Genomic DNA, 16,125 nt, shown 5'->3' with positions numbered 1-16,125 from the left:
AGCGCAGGTGGTGTAATATTTGTTTAAATAAAATAACAATTATAATAAAAAATGTTTATTTCACGTACAATTAAATGTTATTGCAATCAACTGCGAAGTACGCAATATTAAAACTTAGTTTTTTTATTATCATGGGACACTTGACACCAATTGACTTCATCATCATCATCATCCCAGCCTATATACGTCCCACTGCTGGGCACAGGCCTCCTCTCAGAACAAGAGGGCTTAGTCCAACTGACTTAGTCCCAAACTAAGCAAAGCCTGTACTATGGAGACTAGGCAACGGATAAACATACTTATATAGATAACTATATACTAATTAAATACATATTAAACAACCAAGACCCGAGAACAAACATTCGTATTATTCATACAAATATCTGCCCCGGCCGGGATTCGAACCCGGGACCTCAAGCGTCGCAGTAGGTTCTCTAACCACTTGGCCATCCGGTCGTCATGCTATTCAAATGTCAAGCTTCACATCTTTAACGTATGGATGGATGAAAATCTGATACTCCTTCGCTTAAAAAATACTAGGAACTTTGATGACATTTGGTTATACTCGCAAATGGCCTGACATTTGAAATAACACATAGGCTACTTTTTATCACGATAGATACCTATTCTCTCGTCTCTTCTTCTTCTTCTTATTCCGTGCGTTTTTCCATCACTTGGTGGGGTAGGCCTTCCTCGTTTTCCGGCGCCAGGACACTGTCCTAGGTTGTCAGTATGTCCACCTACCTATTCTCTCATGATCGGTAAAAAATCGCGAAATCTCATCCGCTGGGTATTTAGAATTACGAAATTTGACACAGTTATTTTTAGTGCAACGTCAATGAAGATCTCGATATTATAAATTATTCCTAAGGTTTTTACTAATTTGTTTACTTTTTGTTCACAGATCTCTTTGTAGGGTTGGTGTATGTGTTTCCGGACATTGTGCAGAAAATCACCATTGCTTGGTTGGCGGGAGAATTTATGTGCAAATTGGTGAAATTTCTGCAGGTATACCGTATTCAGATATATTTTTATTATCATTATACTGTTGTGGTTGTTTATTGTTATTATTTTTTGTATTAGCGGCAATATAAATACACATTATGTATAAATTTCAACTACCTTTTAATATTCAAACCTGACAGATAAATAACTAGACAGGCAGACAACATAATAATTCTTTTTTCTATATTACTATCTTGACTAATTACAATGGCTCATTATATTGTATTGTACTGTAGCATTCTGTTTGGCACCCTTGGGGAACGGAATCCTATGAATGATTAATTTTAATCTTGTTCTAGGCGGTGGTAATGTACGCGTCAACGTATGTCCTGGTAGCGCTCAGCATTGACCGGTGTGACGCCATCACGAATCCCATGAACTTCTCTGGGAGCTGTAAGTATTTAAAGTAATCATTATCATCATCACAAGGCACCTCGGTTCACCAGAGGTTATATCGTCGAACACGTTTTCACCACTTCTTTCTGTCATACGGTGTAAGAAGAGGGTAGAAGATTTATCAACAGATCTTGTATACAAGAGGTATGGTGATATGAAAACTTTAAGTAAGGACGTGGGTCAAGGAGAACGAATTCATGTTTTTCATTTGAATTTAAGATCGCTACGAAAACACTTTAATGAACTCCTACTTTTATTGCAAGAAAGTAAATCAGATGTTGATATAATAATATTAAGCGAAATTAATATTAGGGAGGAGGAATTACCGTTTTATCATATGACAGGGTATACTACATATATACGCACGAGAGAAACCAAAAGAGGAGGAGGTATATTAATATATGCAAAAGAAGGACTGAACTTTAGAGCTCAGAGAGTGGACGCTCCAGCTCTTGAAATGCTACATGGCCAGCTGGAAACAGGAAGATATACATTGCATGTGATTGCTATTTATAGACCGCCTAACGAAAATAAGGAGATGTGTGTGGAGCAGTTAAACACACGATTAAGACATATACCTGCAAGTGATAGTGTTATCGTGATCGGCGATACAAACATCGACATATTAAATGATGTAAGCAATCCAACCACAACGAACTACAAAAACACCTTGTGTGGCTGGGGCCTGCAATGTGCAATACCGAGTACAGAGATAACGCGCGAGGCAGTGGTAGACGGCCGACTCGCTGAGTCATGCTTGGATCACGTGTGGGTGCGAGCGGGACGCGGCGTCGGCGGCGGACTCCGGTCGTATGTACTCGAGGCGCATCTCTCAGATCATCATGCGGTCGGTTTAATATTTGACTTGTGTGAAGGCGATAACAATAATTCGCGTCTTATAACGAACCACAGTGATGACGTGCGTGAAGTTCTTTGTGAAAGATTATTAAAACAAGGTTTCGATGCATATGATTGGTCGCAATTACTTTTAATTGAATGTCCGCTTTTGTTATTTCAGACATTATGCGCAGTATTTGATCGTATTTATAAGGAGAGTACAATTATTTCTAAGGTACATAAGATTGTTAAAAGGAGTAAGCAGCCATGGATAGATAGTAAGTTGTATGAAATGCTATTGCGTAGGGATTATTTGTTTAGAGTGTGGAAATCACAGCCAAAAAATATGAATAAGAGATTAGAGTACACAAAATTTCGGAATAAAGTTAACAAATTGGTAAATGATGCTAAGAATAAATATAGACAGTCGGAAATATTAAAATGTAATGGGGATTTCAGAAAAATATGGGTGAATATTAACTTATGGTTGGGGAGGAACAAAGCTAGTCTAGATGACGTGATATTAAAATATTTAGGTAAAAAAGAAAGTATTAGTGAAATTTGTACAAAATTTTCGAAAACTTTTACAGATGAGATACGTGATATAAAGCACATTTGTAGTGTTAATTTATTAGACAGAAAGGATTATGTTAAATCGTGTGAGGCAAGTTTTAGATTTACTAAGGTGAGTGCTGCTGAAGTCGAAAAAATCATAAATTCGATGTCATGTGAAAAAGCACCAGGGTTGGATGGGATACGAGTTAAAGACATAAAGTATTTATGCAATAAGTTGTGTCCTATTATAGCTAAATTCATAAATGACTGTTTGACTAATGGGGTTTATCCTGATCAGCTGAAGAAGGCCATTATACGACCAATTTTTAAATCTGGAGACCACTTAGAATATGTAAATTACAGACCTATCGCTATATTATCTGTCATTGATAAAATTGTCGAAAAATTAATTGTCGATCAAATTAGTAGATTTTTAGAACGTCATAATGTACTCTCAGAAACACAACACGGCTTTCGAAAGGGTCGAAGCACGATCTCCGCACTGATCGGATTCGCAGACTATGTGAACGAGTGCCTAGACGCTGGTAAACAGGTGATAGCCCTTTTTATAGATTATAAAAAAGCATTCGATACGTTGGATCATGATATACTGTTACAGGCGATGGAGGAATGTGGGATTCGCGGTCCCACGAATAGATGGTTTAAAGAGTTTTTGTCCAATAGGAAAATAACCACGAAGATAGCGGGGGTGATGGGTGTTGAGGCGCCAAGTAGAACTTGGAGTGCCGACCGGATCGGTGTACGGCCCGGTCGGTTACGTGATGCATGTCAACAGCGTCTCGAATATTGTAAAAAAATGTCGAATGTTTATGTACGCGGATGACATGTGCCTGCTATATGCCTCAAAGGATATATCTGAAGCACAGAATAGTGTGCAAGAAGACTTCGAGCGTATCGCTAAGTGGGCACATGACAATGGTATTATTTTAAACTTAAATAAAACCAAATGCATGCATATCCATTCGCCGTATAACCATCTAGCTAAAACAGTGAAAAGCGAAAATTTGGAAATAATAGGACATACTTATGAGTGCCTGCACGCAAATAAAGTTTACTGTAATCATTGTGAAAAAATAAAATATGTGGAGACATTTAAGTATTTAGGATTAACAATTGATAGAAATTTTAATTGGAAGTCGCACGTAAATGACGTTTGTAACAGATTGAGGTCTGTGTTAGGAAAGTTTTTTCAATTAAAAAGAGTATTGAGCAAAAAAACGTTACAAGTTGTATATTATGCGCTTGCTGACTCACTGATTAGTTATGGGCTTGTTGTATATGGTCAAACATTCATTACCTACATAAAGGACATCAAAAATTTACAAATAAGATTAGTTAAGTTCCTAGTCAGCAAAAAAGCTAAACAAAAATGCAACAGAGATTACGATACATTATTTCCCCTATGTAAAATTTTACCAGTAGATAAAAAGGTTAAATATATGGTAGGCTTACAGCATTACTACAGTAATGAATATAAAGTACGTGTTAAAAATAAATATTATACTAAGAGTGTAAGAGAGGAAAGATTAGTTCAACCTAAGGCTAAAAATTACTATGGTAAAAGAATGTCAAAATTTGTAGTGCCAATAGTTTTTAATAAAATTAGTTTACTAAGAAATACCCCTAAACTAAGTAAAACAGGTTTAAAAACTAAATTGAGGGATTCTCTTCTCGGTAACCTTGTCCACGGGGATCCAAAATAATTATATGTACCTATTAGTATGTGTGTAAAGTTTTTTTTATATGCATATACATTTTTTTTTTTCTCTTTTGTTACTTCTGTTTGCAAGTTTGTACAATGTAGAATGAGGTGGTTAGGTAGTTATGTACTTAAGTTAAAATAAATTGAGCGCTTCTCGCCAATAAACGTTACAGTTTGGCGAGTAACACTAAATGTAATAATTAATTGTTTTTAAGTTAAATAAATTAAAAAAAAAAAAAAAAAAAAAAAAAAAAAAGAAAGAGATGATAAATGTAACAATCCGTGAAGAATTTGCTAGGCGCCTTTCAGGAGCTGGGCTGGCATGAATTGTGACAATCCGTAGCAAAAAGCAGGCTGCCATAAAGACTTTTGCTTCGGATTGTTACAATTGTGCTTACAGTAATTTCCCGGCTGTCTATAACGAAACGTCGCTGAAGTGAATTGTTCGAAAACTGGTCTGTACTGACCATTTAGTTTAGTAGTTTAGTGTAGTTATATGAAAAGCCAAAAAACTGCCAAGCGTGAGTCGTCCTCGCTCACTGAGAAATCCATACTTTACAGGCAAGCCAATAATAAATTCTTCCATTGTTATAGTTCTGTGCTTCATTACCATGTTGTCAATCCCTTGTTGTCAATTCCTTTCAACAAACTTTGTCCGAACAGCCAAATGGACAAGGGTCCGACGCTAGCTTTTGGGGACAAAATATTTAGGGTCCGGTAATGTTGGGTTGATGCGGACAACATCATTAGCTACTTAGAAATTTTAATGTTGATTGATTTGCTTTGCATATTGATTAAAATAAACACTATCTAAGGATTGTAGAAGGAAGGATGACAAGTTTATTGAATCAGGCGTCATTCCGGAGATCCTTAAAATTAAACAACTATCCGCGACCTTGCGATAGCTACTATTTCTATGAAACAAATGTCTATTCATGCAGCAGCAGCAGAAGCGTAGGACCATCGATGTACGGATGACCTGGTTAAAGCCGCATGGTCATGGTGGGTGCAGGTCGCTTGCAACCGAACTGGAGATCTATGGGAGAGGCGTATGTCTCATAATGGACGTCCTACGGCTGATACGTTGACGATGAAGTCTAACATTATGCGTTCAAAATTAATCTTATTCGATGCATGACGAATAAATTTAATTGCATTTCTCATGTACTTCTACGCCACTTCAGGTTCTTACCAAAACGTTTGTCAGCCCGAAATAGATGTTACATAATGTTACATAGATTTTTAAAAATAAATTGTTTTAATTAAGTTTGATGAACTAATAAAAAATACTTTGTTCACCCGTCTTGCCCGGCTTTGACTTTTTTAGTGCGGGTGAGCAAAGTAACTGTTTTAGTTCATTGATATAAATCTCTGCAAAGTATTCCTGATAAGATAAATTATCATTAAGTTTATTTTGTGCTAATCAACTTTTCGACTAAATAAATGTTAATATTTTTTTGCAACAGTCAACAGTCTTGCTGATGGCCTTTGATGATATTGATTCTTCTTATTTTGAGAAATCTGACATTGACTGAGATGAACATGTTGCGTAGCAAAATATAAAAGATAATATTGCAAATACAACGATTACGGACAAACTATCTAAATTCAGCGTCCACGCCAACATGTCGATAAAACATGGTCGATAAAACCGCTAAAATATGGAAATATTCACAGTCGATAACAAAATGATTCTGAATCTACCACTCTGTAGTATGTTTACGTCCAGCTTGGAATGGATTTGGCTAAGTCTTTAGATTGAGATATGTGAAACAGTTGAGAACTTTATTTGTTTCATCTATTCTTTTTTAAGAAATCGTTAAAAAAAGTGCACAAAATGTTTAAAGGAAGAAAGAGCTTATTCCATCATCTTAATTTCACCACCGTGCGGCAATGTGCGAGGAGTGAATCCATCCTTACGTTGTTTAAGATATTATCTATACCCATATAGTAAATCCTCAATTATAGGTTCAAAAACCATAGGTAATGACCAGCATTACGACATTGGATTCTATTATGAATACGGGAAATCTGTATCGTAATGAGATTTCAGACATCATTACAGCACGGAAGGGGGGGGGGGCGCCGCGACCACGTGCAGCAGCAGGTCGTCGCGTGCGCAGGGGGCGCAGCTCGTGGGGCAGACATACCTACCTATTTCTCGTTAATGCAGGTCATTCTCAATGGTTCTTGAACACATGATAGAGGATTTAATATACGGATATAGAAAAAATATTGTATGCAACTGTACGTAATTAGGCCTTAAAACACTCATGTGACCCTATTATGAAACTCGGCTACGCCTCGTTTCATAAACCCACACTCGTGTTTTAAGGACCCCTATTACTATACAGTTGCATAAAATACTATTAACCATTGGTATAAAGGGCATCGTTTCATCTTTTATTATGCGGATTACTATTAACGGTATTAATTTCCACTGTCTAGTTTTCTTCTTCTGCATTTATTGTTGATACAGACCAAAGATGATAAAGGATGAATCTCACATTTAGTAGAACTTGTACTTCTGCTAAAAAGGTAGAGCTTTATTTAAATCAAAATTTCGCTGCAAGTTAGTTTAAATATTACTTTACCTCAAATAATAGGTATACGAGTAACTTATTCTCTGTGCTTTCCGTTCTCTTTATCTTTATATGGTTCTGGAACCCTTTTGGGATTACTTCACTGTCTGCCTGTCAAGTTTTGACACTGGAAAGTAAATTAAACGGACTAAGTATAGACAGCAGCAGGAGAGTTGAGCTCACACGCACAACTGTCGTGCAATGACAGCGAAAATTTTAAATGAGTGTTCTTTTTCGTACCGATAGCAAGTTCAATAGAAAACTGTAAGATTTACTAAAAAGTTTCTTCGAGGTATTTAGTCTCAATAACTTTTTACAAAAGTTGACTTCGAATAATGTTGACCTTCAAGACTACACAATTAAAGAATATTATATGCAATTTCGAACTTAAATTGGCAGTCTGTGAATCGACTAGACACATGTCAATGTACTAAGCGTTAGATTTTTTCATCTGGAAAGTTATGTGCATTTTTCGATGTGACTTATCTTTTCGTTTGATCAATTTCGATGATTTCACACTGTATCGTACCTGAATAAATGTAATGTTGTTAGTTACAAAACTATTGATGGATGTTTCTGACTTACGATTGTCCGGTGTTTCGGCAAAGTTCAAAAAAGGAGGAGGTTCTCAACTCAATTCACATGTTCTTTATAAAATTGTTGCCTTAAAACTTTGTCTTTTTACATGCTTTTATTTAGTTTCACCTGTCCTGTTGTCTGTCAGTCTGTAATCAAATCTTGCAAGTTAAATTTGATCAACTTTCAGTAGTTGGATTCACTTGAACTTTGGTACACAGTAAATAAATAAATAAATATCATGGGACCCTTCACACCAATTGACCTAGTCCCAAACTAAGCAAAGCTTGTAATACTAGGTATACTAGGCAACGGATAAATATACTATATAGATAAGTACATACTTAATTACACATTGAACATCCAAGAACCGAGAACAAACATTCGTATTATTCATACAAACATCTTCCCCGGCCGGGAATCGAACCCGGAACTTCAAGCTTCGTAGTCAGATTCTCTAACGTAAATTCCGTGACAATACTATAGTCCGGTAGTGACATCCTGGTAGTCCAGCCAGGATCGTCTCCTCTACAGGACGGAACAAGTTTGGGTGACAGACAATTAATATAAAAGTAGTTAACAAAAAGTTAGTTTGTTTTTTTATACTCTTTATTGTACAAAACGGAAATATAAAAATGTTACAAAAAAGTGCTAAGCACAAAGGCGGACTTATCACTGAAGGGATCTCTGCCAAGCAACCTTTGAGTGGTAGAAAAATGCAGTCCACGAATAAAAAGCTTGTATTAAAAGTGAAATGTTTACCAAAAACTTATTTATAAAACTATTTAATAAATATATTTTTTAATTTGGGAGGGAACGAGTAGGTACACTCACTGTTTGCTTTTATTTTAATTTGAAAAATATCACCTTTATGGAATTTCCATGATTTTTTTTTAATTAATAAGGCTTTGAAACACTATCATTATTATCATCATAATTAAACTAATGAATATGTAACGTCATTGTATCCCAACCCTCAGTTACATATCTCGTTAAAATTCCCTTTTAACCACTCATTTTATTTTCCTGAATGCCATAAAGGTCAACTTTGTAACGATATTTTTTACAGCCCAATTTAGGAATGAATGCTTTTTATTTGGTTCAGGTATTTTGAGAAACTCTTTTCATTCAGGTTTTAATTATTCCTGATGGTTTGGGTGCAGTAATTGTGATATCCATTAAATAGCACGACTTGTGAAATTCATTCGATTCATTTGTTTACGTAGTTACTACTATGAAGCCGTGGTGGCCTAGTAGTTTGACCTATCGCCTCTCAAACAGAGGGTCGTGGGTTCAAACCCCGGCTCGCACCTCTGAGTTTTTCGAAATTCATGTGCGGAATTACATTTGAAATTTACCACGAGCTTTGCGGTGAAGGAAAACATCGTGAGGAAACCTGTACAAACCTGCGAAGCAATTCAATGGTGCGCGTGAAGTTCCCAATCCGCACTGGGCCCGCGTGTGAACTTATGGCCCAAGCCCTCTTGTTCTGAGAGGAGGCCTCTGCCCTGCAGTGGGACGTATATAGGCTGGAATGAATGATGACTAGTACTATAAATACTGGAGGCATTGCTGTGCCCTTAGTATAAGTTTTCGGTTACGAAATACGTCTCGATCGCGTTCGCGATGGAAACAGGAACATCGCAAACGTTCCGCTAGAGGCGCTGTTCTTGTTTCCATATAAATTGAGATTTTAACGCGAACGCGATCGAGACGTATTTTGTAACCGAAAACTTACACTAAGGGCACTGGTCACTATTTCAAAGTCAGAGTCAAGATATCTTTATTCAATTTAGGCTATAACAAGCACTTCAGTGTGTAAAAAGAATCTACCACCGGTTCGGAAGAACCTCTGTTGAGAAGATTGCGGCATGAAACTCAACGAGATATTTTTTTTAAAAGAGATTGACAATGTTATTTATTGACTAATTGGTGCCCGCGACTCCGTCCGCGTCATTTTAGTTTATCACTATCCCACAGGAACTATGTGTTCGCCGCAGTCGATTAAAAGCAAACTGACTGGTCAAGGCGACATGCCATTATCCTAACACAAAAGGCGCACAGCGCCATCTAACGGCAGGTAGCGAAGTTATTTTTCCCCTTTTAACTTTTACAGACATATTATGCATGTAGTTTATTTCTGTTCTATGTATTAGTTTACTGTTTTATTATTACCTATTAGTGTGTACCTGTATATGTACGAGTATGTGTATATATAATGCACTATTTTGGACCCATTTAAAATTTTCGGCTCTTTTATCTTTCCATTGTACTTGTAGTGTCTACTCTTTTTTCTGATATCCTGTCAATCGTTCAAAGGTTAACTGGAAGAGATCCCTTTAAGGAATAAGTTCGCCTTTGTACTTCGTATTATTATTTTACATGTTATTTTCGCGTGTTTTAATGTAGGTACAATAAAGAGATTACAATACAATACAAAAAGGGGCGAGATGATTCCTAAAACTTTGCTACGGTAATTGTACTTATATACATCTTCTGTTGTCCAGGGAATCGAGCTAGAGGGCTCATCGTCTCGGCGTGGCTAATAAGCATCGTGTTTTCCATTCCGCTCCTGATTTTATACGAAATCAAGGAAGTTCAAGGTATATAAGATATTTTATGTACACACATGTACAGTCACCATCACCAATATCAGACAACAAGCGTGCATAAATATCTGATACAACTCTATTTATAGGGCCGGAAGGACGTGTCAGATATTTTTGCACGCTCCGCCTGTGGCAGATATTAATGCGGGTGACTGTATTAACCCTCTGTAATGCATTAATAACCTAACCAACAAAAGTGGAAAAATCCCCGACATTGTCACTTCAAAGTTCAATATCTGAAAAACGGCTAAACCGATTTTGATAAAACATGTCTAAGAACCATTGCTAAAAACCCTGCTTTCAAGTAAAAAAACCGCATTCAAATCGGTTCACCTGTTTAAGAGCTACGGTGCCACAGACACACATAGCGGTCAAACTTATAGCACCCCTCTTTTTGCGTCGGGGGTTAAAAACTGACCGTGATTGACCCCTATCTCACCTGATGTTAAGTGCAGATGAGGCCAAAGGTGTATCTCACTGGTTCAGTAACAGCCTAATCTAGCCTTGAAGAGCCCTAGATTGTAGGCTTAGATGAATGATTGGTCTAGCGCGCTCGCTCGACTATTATCGCTCGACTATTATCGCTCGCTCGACATGTCGAGCGAGCGCGCGAGACCAATCATTCATCTAAGATTGTAGGTATTTATCCGGAAAAACAGACGACGGGAGCGAATACCATTCCTTAGCAGCTTATTATTTCTTATTAATTATACCATGGCATAGAAGGAAGACCATCTCTTTCTTCTATTCTATTCTTTCTTATATTCTCTTTCTTAATTTTATTTGCACATGGATAAGTTAAGTATAGGTATTTATGTATCATTCCCTGAGTCACAGATGGTTCTGACAGAATATCAGCGCTGCAGGCGTCAACGCCTCAGCTAATGCTGAGTCAGCGGCCGTTTCGCTTTTGCGGGGACACACAAAACCGTCTATTTTCATTGTTTTATTTGTTTTTTGTTTTATTTGTGTTTGCGGTTTATCCTTTTTTTTTGTTTTGATTTTGTTGTATTTGTGTGTCTTTGTCTATGTGAATAAATCTCTGCTTTCTTTTGTTTTTTCTTTCTTTCCGTCTATTCCGTGCGTTGATTGCACACAAAAATAGTGAATGACGATTTCTAGGTCAACAACAATGCTGGATAGACCTGGGCACGCCGAAAAGGTGGCAAATCTGGATGACTCTGGTCTCCATAATGATTTTCGTGTTCCCTGCCCTCGCCATAGCAGCGTGCTACGCTGTCATCGTGATGACCATTTGGACCAAGAGTAAAGCTGTCGTCATGAGCCCGCCAGTTAACTCCAGAAGAACAAAAACCATGAGAAATGGTAAGTTTCACACTATTATTGTAACCATAGACATAAAGGGATAGGATAGAAATCGTAAACGTAAACATGGTAAGCGTCTAGTGCGTGTTTTAATCCATTGATACTGATGTCGTCGAAGTGTTAATTTAGATATTCTTCGGCGATATCTAGTTTCTATCTATCTATTTAGCCTTTTTATCCTGAGCTCATCCTCCTCCGTTGTATTGTTATGGAATATCTCTAAGCTCAGTGTGTCGCTTGGCAAAGGCCTCCTCTAACATTTTCCAGTTTTCTATCCCTGGCTACCCTCCTCCAGTTCGGGCCTGCCGTTAACTTTAACTCATCCTCCCATCTTATATGTTGTCTTCCTCTGCTCCTCTTGCCATCTCTAGGATACCAGTGTGTGACTTCTTTGCTCCATTTTTCCTGCATGTCACGCAACATATGCCCAGTCCACCTCCACTTCAATTGATCTATTTTATAGAGAACATCAGTTACTTTTGTCTTAGATCTTATAAATGCATTTCTGTGTCTGTCTTGGCGTCATAGAGACATGTTAGAGCATTGCCAAAGAGCAATGGAGAGAAGCATGATAGAAATAAGATATCTAGTTTAATCTAACTCAAATAATTAGTCCCTCATCATCATTATCACCATTCGAGCCGTAGGACGTCCACTGTTGGACATTAATGGACATAGGCCTCCCCATAGACCTCCAGTCGCTTGGGTTGGCAGCGGCCTGCATCCACCGGGAACCCGTGGCTTTAACCAGGTCATCCGTCCATCTCGTTGGTGGACGTCCTACGCTGCGCTTGCCAATCCGCGGTCGCCACTCGAGAACTTACAGCCCCAACGGCCATCTGCTCTCCGTGCTATAGCACCACCCATTGCCCATTGCCGCTTCAACGAGCTAATTCGCTTGACTATGTCGTTGACCTTTGCTCGTCTACGTGTTAATTAGTTCCTGACAGATATTTATTAGCCAATAGCTTACTTATTTCAAATTTATAGTTGAACTAGCTGTTGCCCGCGACTCCGTCGCGTAGTATTGTTTTATCGCTATCCCGCAGGAATTGCGATTTTCCGGAATAAACACTATCCTGTGTCCTTCTCTGGGACTCAAACTATATGAGTACCGAATTTCATCTAAATCGGTTCAGTGGTTTAGACGCGATTGAGTAACAAACATCCAAACATCTTCACAAACTTTCACATTTATAATATTAGTAGGAATCGGATTAGGTGCCCAGGGTGCACCAGCCAAAATGCTTCTTTTTAACCCCCAACGCAAAAAGAGGGGTGTTATAGGTTTGAACGCTATGTGTGTCTGTCTGTTTGTCTGTCTGTGTGTCTGTCTGTGGCACCGTAGCTCTTAAACGGGTGGACCGATTTGAATGCGGTTCGATTCCCAGTGCAGGTCTCTTTTTCTGGTTTTTCTGTGCATCCATGTCTCCGTTTGGATTTTCTGTTTGTTTGTTTGTTACTTAATCACGTCTAAACCATTGAACGGATTTAGATGAAATTCGTTATACAGATAGTTTGAGTCCCGGAGAGACACATGGGATAGTTATTATCAGGGAAAATAGCATAAATTCCGTTGGATAGCGATAAATGAATTTTAAGCGGATGTGGTCGCGTGTAACGGCTAGTTTATTGTATAAATCTTTGATGCAAGAGATCCTCAAACTTTCACAAGACTATATAGTATCGAATCTCAGTATTATTTATAAGTTAAAACCAGACAGCGCGATGGTAACGATCTAAGAAAAATAAATCGTATTAGCTCAAGCACTCAAAGGAAATAGGATAAGTGCGTCAGATAATGAAGTTGTTTGAGACGATTATTTTAAAGAAGCGAACAATGAGGAAAAAAAAAGATGAACAAGGAAAATCTGACGTTAGCAAAAGAGATTGTAAATTAAATACGCACTCTGTTTGTTTTTGACGTTTGAAATTGAATGGAAATGTTATTTTTTTGGCTCCAAATAATACATCTATAGGTCAGAGTTATCATAACTGAATAAATCTAATTAATGAAGTTCAATTTGTTTTGAATATTGAAAGTAATTTGTTTACCAGTAAATATTCGTCTGCACAAATAATAACTGGTTCCAGTTTCATTACCTACTTGTATGTAGGTATCTACGTATAAATAATGAACTGAAAATAAAAATGACACAGTTTAGGTTGATCTAAACTAAAAAGTTACGGTAGCCTGGTGGTTATTACTATGACACTATTCTAAAAATTATCTAACTAAATATATATACAATTCGCCTAAGGCAGCGGAAGAGTGCTTATAATGGTGATTTTCCACCGGCGAGACGAGACGTGGCGAGATGAGAATTGAAATTTGTATGCATTCTCGCGCACCCGCCGTTAGCCGCCGCGGGTGCCTCCATACACATTTCAATTCTCGTCTTGCCTCGTCTCGTCTCATCTTCCCGGTGGAAAATCATCTTAAGGCTGGTTGCATTTCCGCGCTGGATTGTGACACCAATACGTTGGGCGTGAAATGCGCCAGCCCAAGTTTTTTTTTTTTTATTATTCGACTGGATGGCAAACTAGCAAGTGGGTCTCCTAACATCTGCAACACCAGGGGTATCGCCAACCTAGAGGCCTAAGATGGAATACCTCAAGAATAAAAAATGGAATATGATATGGGTACACAGACATATTTCTTCGCATCCGATCTCCAGTAGTCCGCCGTTTCCATCGCGAAGGGGCCGAAAATATATTAGCATAATGTTATTTATTTACAGCCTTATTTTATACAATTTCAGGGCATGTAGAAGGCGACCCGGATTCGAGGCGGGCCAGCTCACGAGGACTCATACCCAGAGCCAAAATAAAAAGCGTCAAAATGACATTCGTCATCGTCTTTGGTGAGTGCTGTTTCGTATAGCGCCTACAGACTCACGCGAGAAGTCTCGGCGAGAAGTCTTGCCGAGAAATTGCGCGAGAACCGAGAAGGCATCTACACTCATGCGACCTTCTTATTCGCAATCTCGATCGTTATCCGGAATGGACGACAGTGCAGCGGCTTGCATCCCATAAAATAGGCTCTGAATGAAAATGTTCTATGAACTTTAATTCTAATGCGTTACTCCACATTTTATAGCACTGAATTACACTTGTAAACACGACAACGTCGACAACACAATTAAGTCCACGGTCGCACTGAGACCGAACAAGAATGTGTCTCGCCCGAGAAACCCTTTGAAAATACCGACACCGATCGGAGAACAGGTGAGCGCGAGAACGAGACGGCGAGAAAGCGATCACATTCACGCTTCTCGGGTGTTCTCGGGGGTTCTCGGCGTGAGTCTGTATGCGGCAGTAGAGCAAACTTCACGCAAGCATAATGCGTAGCTAATTAATTAATTTCGTTGTAATGTTTCAATTTATTTTTAATATTCAGTGCTGTTTATGCTGTTTCGTGATGTCCTAATAATGTAATACTGGTAACACCTTTATACCTATCTTAACAAATAAATTTTTCGATTAGCCACGGAGTCGAAGAGAATTGAGTTACGTCAATGACACTTTTTTTTCACGTTTCGGCATGGCCATCTAGATGCACGTCGTGACCAAGGAGCTTATATACAACGCTGAAGGTTGAACGCCGAGCATCCGTTTGAAACAAGAAATTTGACCTTTATTACGTCACGGACATATTCCACCTCTTTCTTTAGTTAGGTTAAGAAAGAGATGGAATATATAAATAAGTAATAAAGGTCAAACTTGTTCGTTCGGCGTTCAACCTCCAGTTTTGTATAAAAGCTCCTTGGTCGTGACCCACTCGATTTTTTTTTATAGTCGGCCGTGGCAAAGTGGCCAGATCGAAAAGGTACCGTTGGAGGTTGGATATAAGTAAATTCAATTTATTATTATTCTCATTTTTTTGAAGTATTTTACTTTCCTCACAGTCGAAATTAAAAGTAGTGTCTAACTCGGGTGAAATTACCCATTTCGTCTCGAACTATTGGCCAGAAATATCTCGGGTGAAATGGGTCACTTTCCACACTTGGTTATCAATCTATTATTAATTTGTTTTATAAACTGTCACGCTGTAGCATTTAAAACTTCCACCAGTGCAAACGGTGGGCAGTTTATTAAATATAGCCCAGACGACCACTAAATATTTAAGTGCTGCATATTATTTATTTTAGATACCATTTAATGACCGACGTCTGTGTTTTTAAAGTTTGCCAATTCGTTTTATAGTTTCCTCTGGTACCCGCTTTTAACGATGGATGAAATATTTAGAATTTACTTCATCAAATTTCCGTTGCTAAAATCAAATTGTTTTCCAGTTTTATTCATTATAGCAAGGTGTTATCGTCCAAGTTTAAAGTCCTAAGTAGATTACGAAATTATTTCGCCCAGTTCGCCCCTGATTTTTGCTTTTGACTCTGTCGGACTTTATTGCTTATTAAAATTATACGAAATATAAACAAACAGTAATTATGAGAGCTGGTTCTATTCGGTCAAGCTTACATATTAAATGTTACATTCAGGAAAATGTAACATGTTT

The 16,125-nt window shown here is 38.0% G+C and overlaps 1 protein-coding gene across 3 annotated transcripts in view; it reads left to right on the top strand.

Moving 5' to 3' along the window:
* LOC141433103 (cardioacceleratory peptide receptor-like) overlaps positions 1–16,125 on the top strand; it is a 238,036-nt gene that overhangs the window by 205,221 nt on the left and 16,690 nt on the right. For all 3 annotated transcript variants that reach the window (XM_074094944.1, XM_074094942.1, XM_074094943.1), the window contains 5 exons: positions 905–1,008; positions 1,305–1,398; positions 10,182–10,277; positions 11,406–11,609; positions 14,372–14,473. In XM_074094944.1, coding sequence (XP_073951045.1) covers positions 905–1,008; positions 1,305–1,398; positions 10,182–10,277; positions 11,406–11,609; positions 14,372–14,473 — 600 coding nt within the window. The remainder of the gene's footprint in view (positions 1–904; positions 1,009–1,304; positions 1,399–10,181; positions 10,278–11,405; positions 11,610–14,371; positions 14,474–16,125) is intronic.

Source organism: Choristoneura fumiferana, chromosome 12 (genome assembly GCF_025370935.1).
Source record: "Choristoneura fumiferana chromosome 12, NRCan_CFum_1, whole genome shotgun sequence".
Taxonomy (NCBI): Eukaryota; Metazoa; Arthropoda; class Insecta; order Lepidoptera; family Tortricidae; genus Choristoneura; species Choristoneura fumiferana.
Note: the sequence above shows the minus strand (reverse complement) of the source record. Positions and strands in the feature narration are given on the sequence as shown.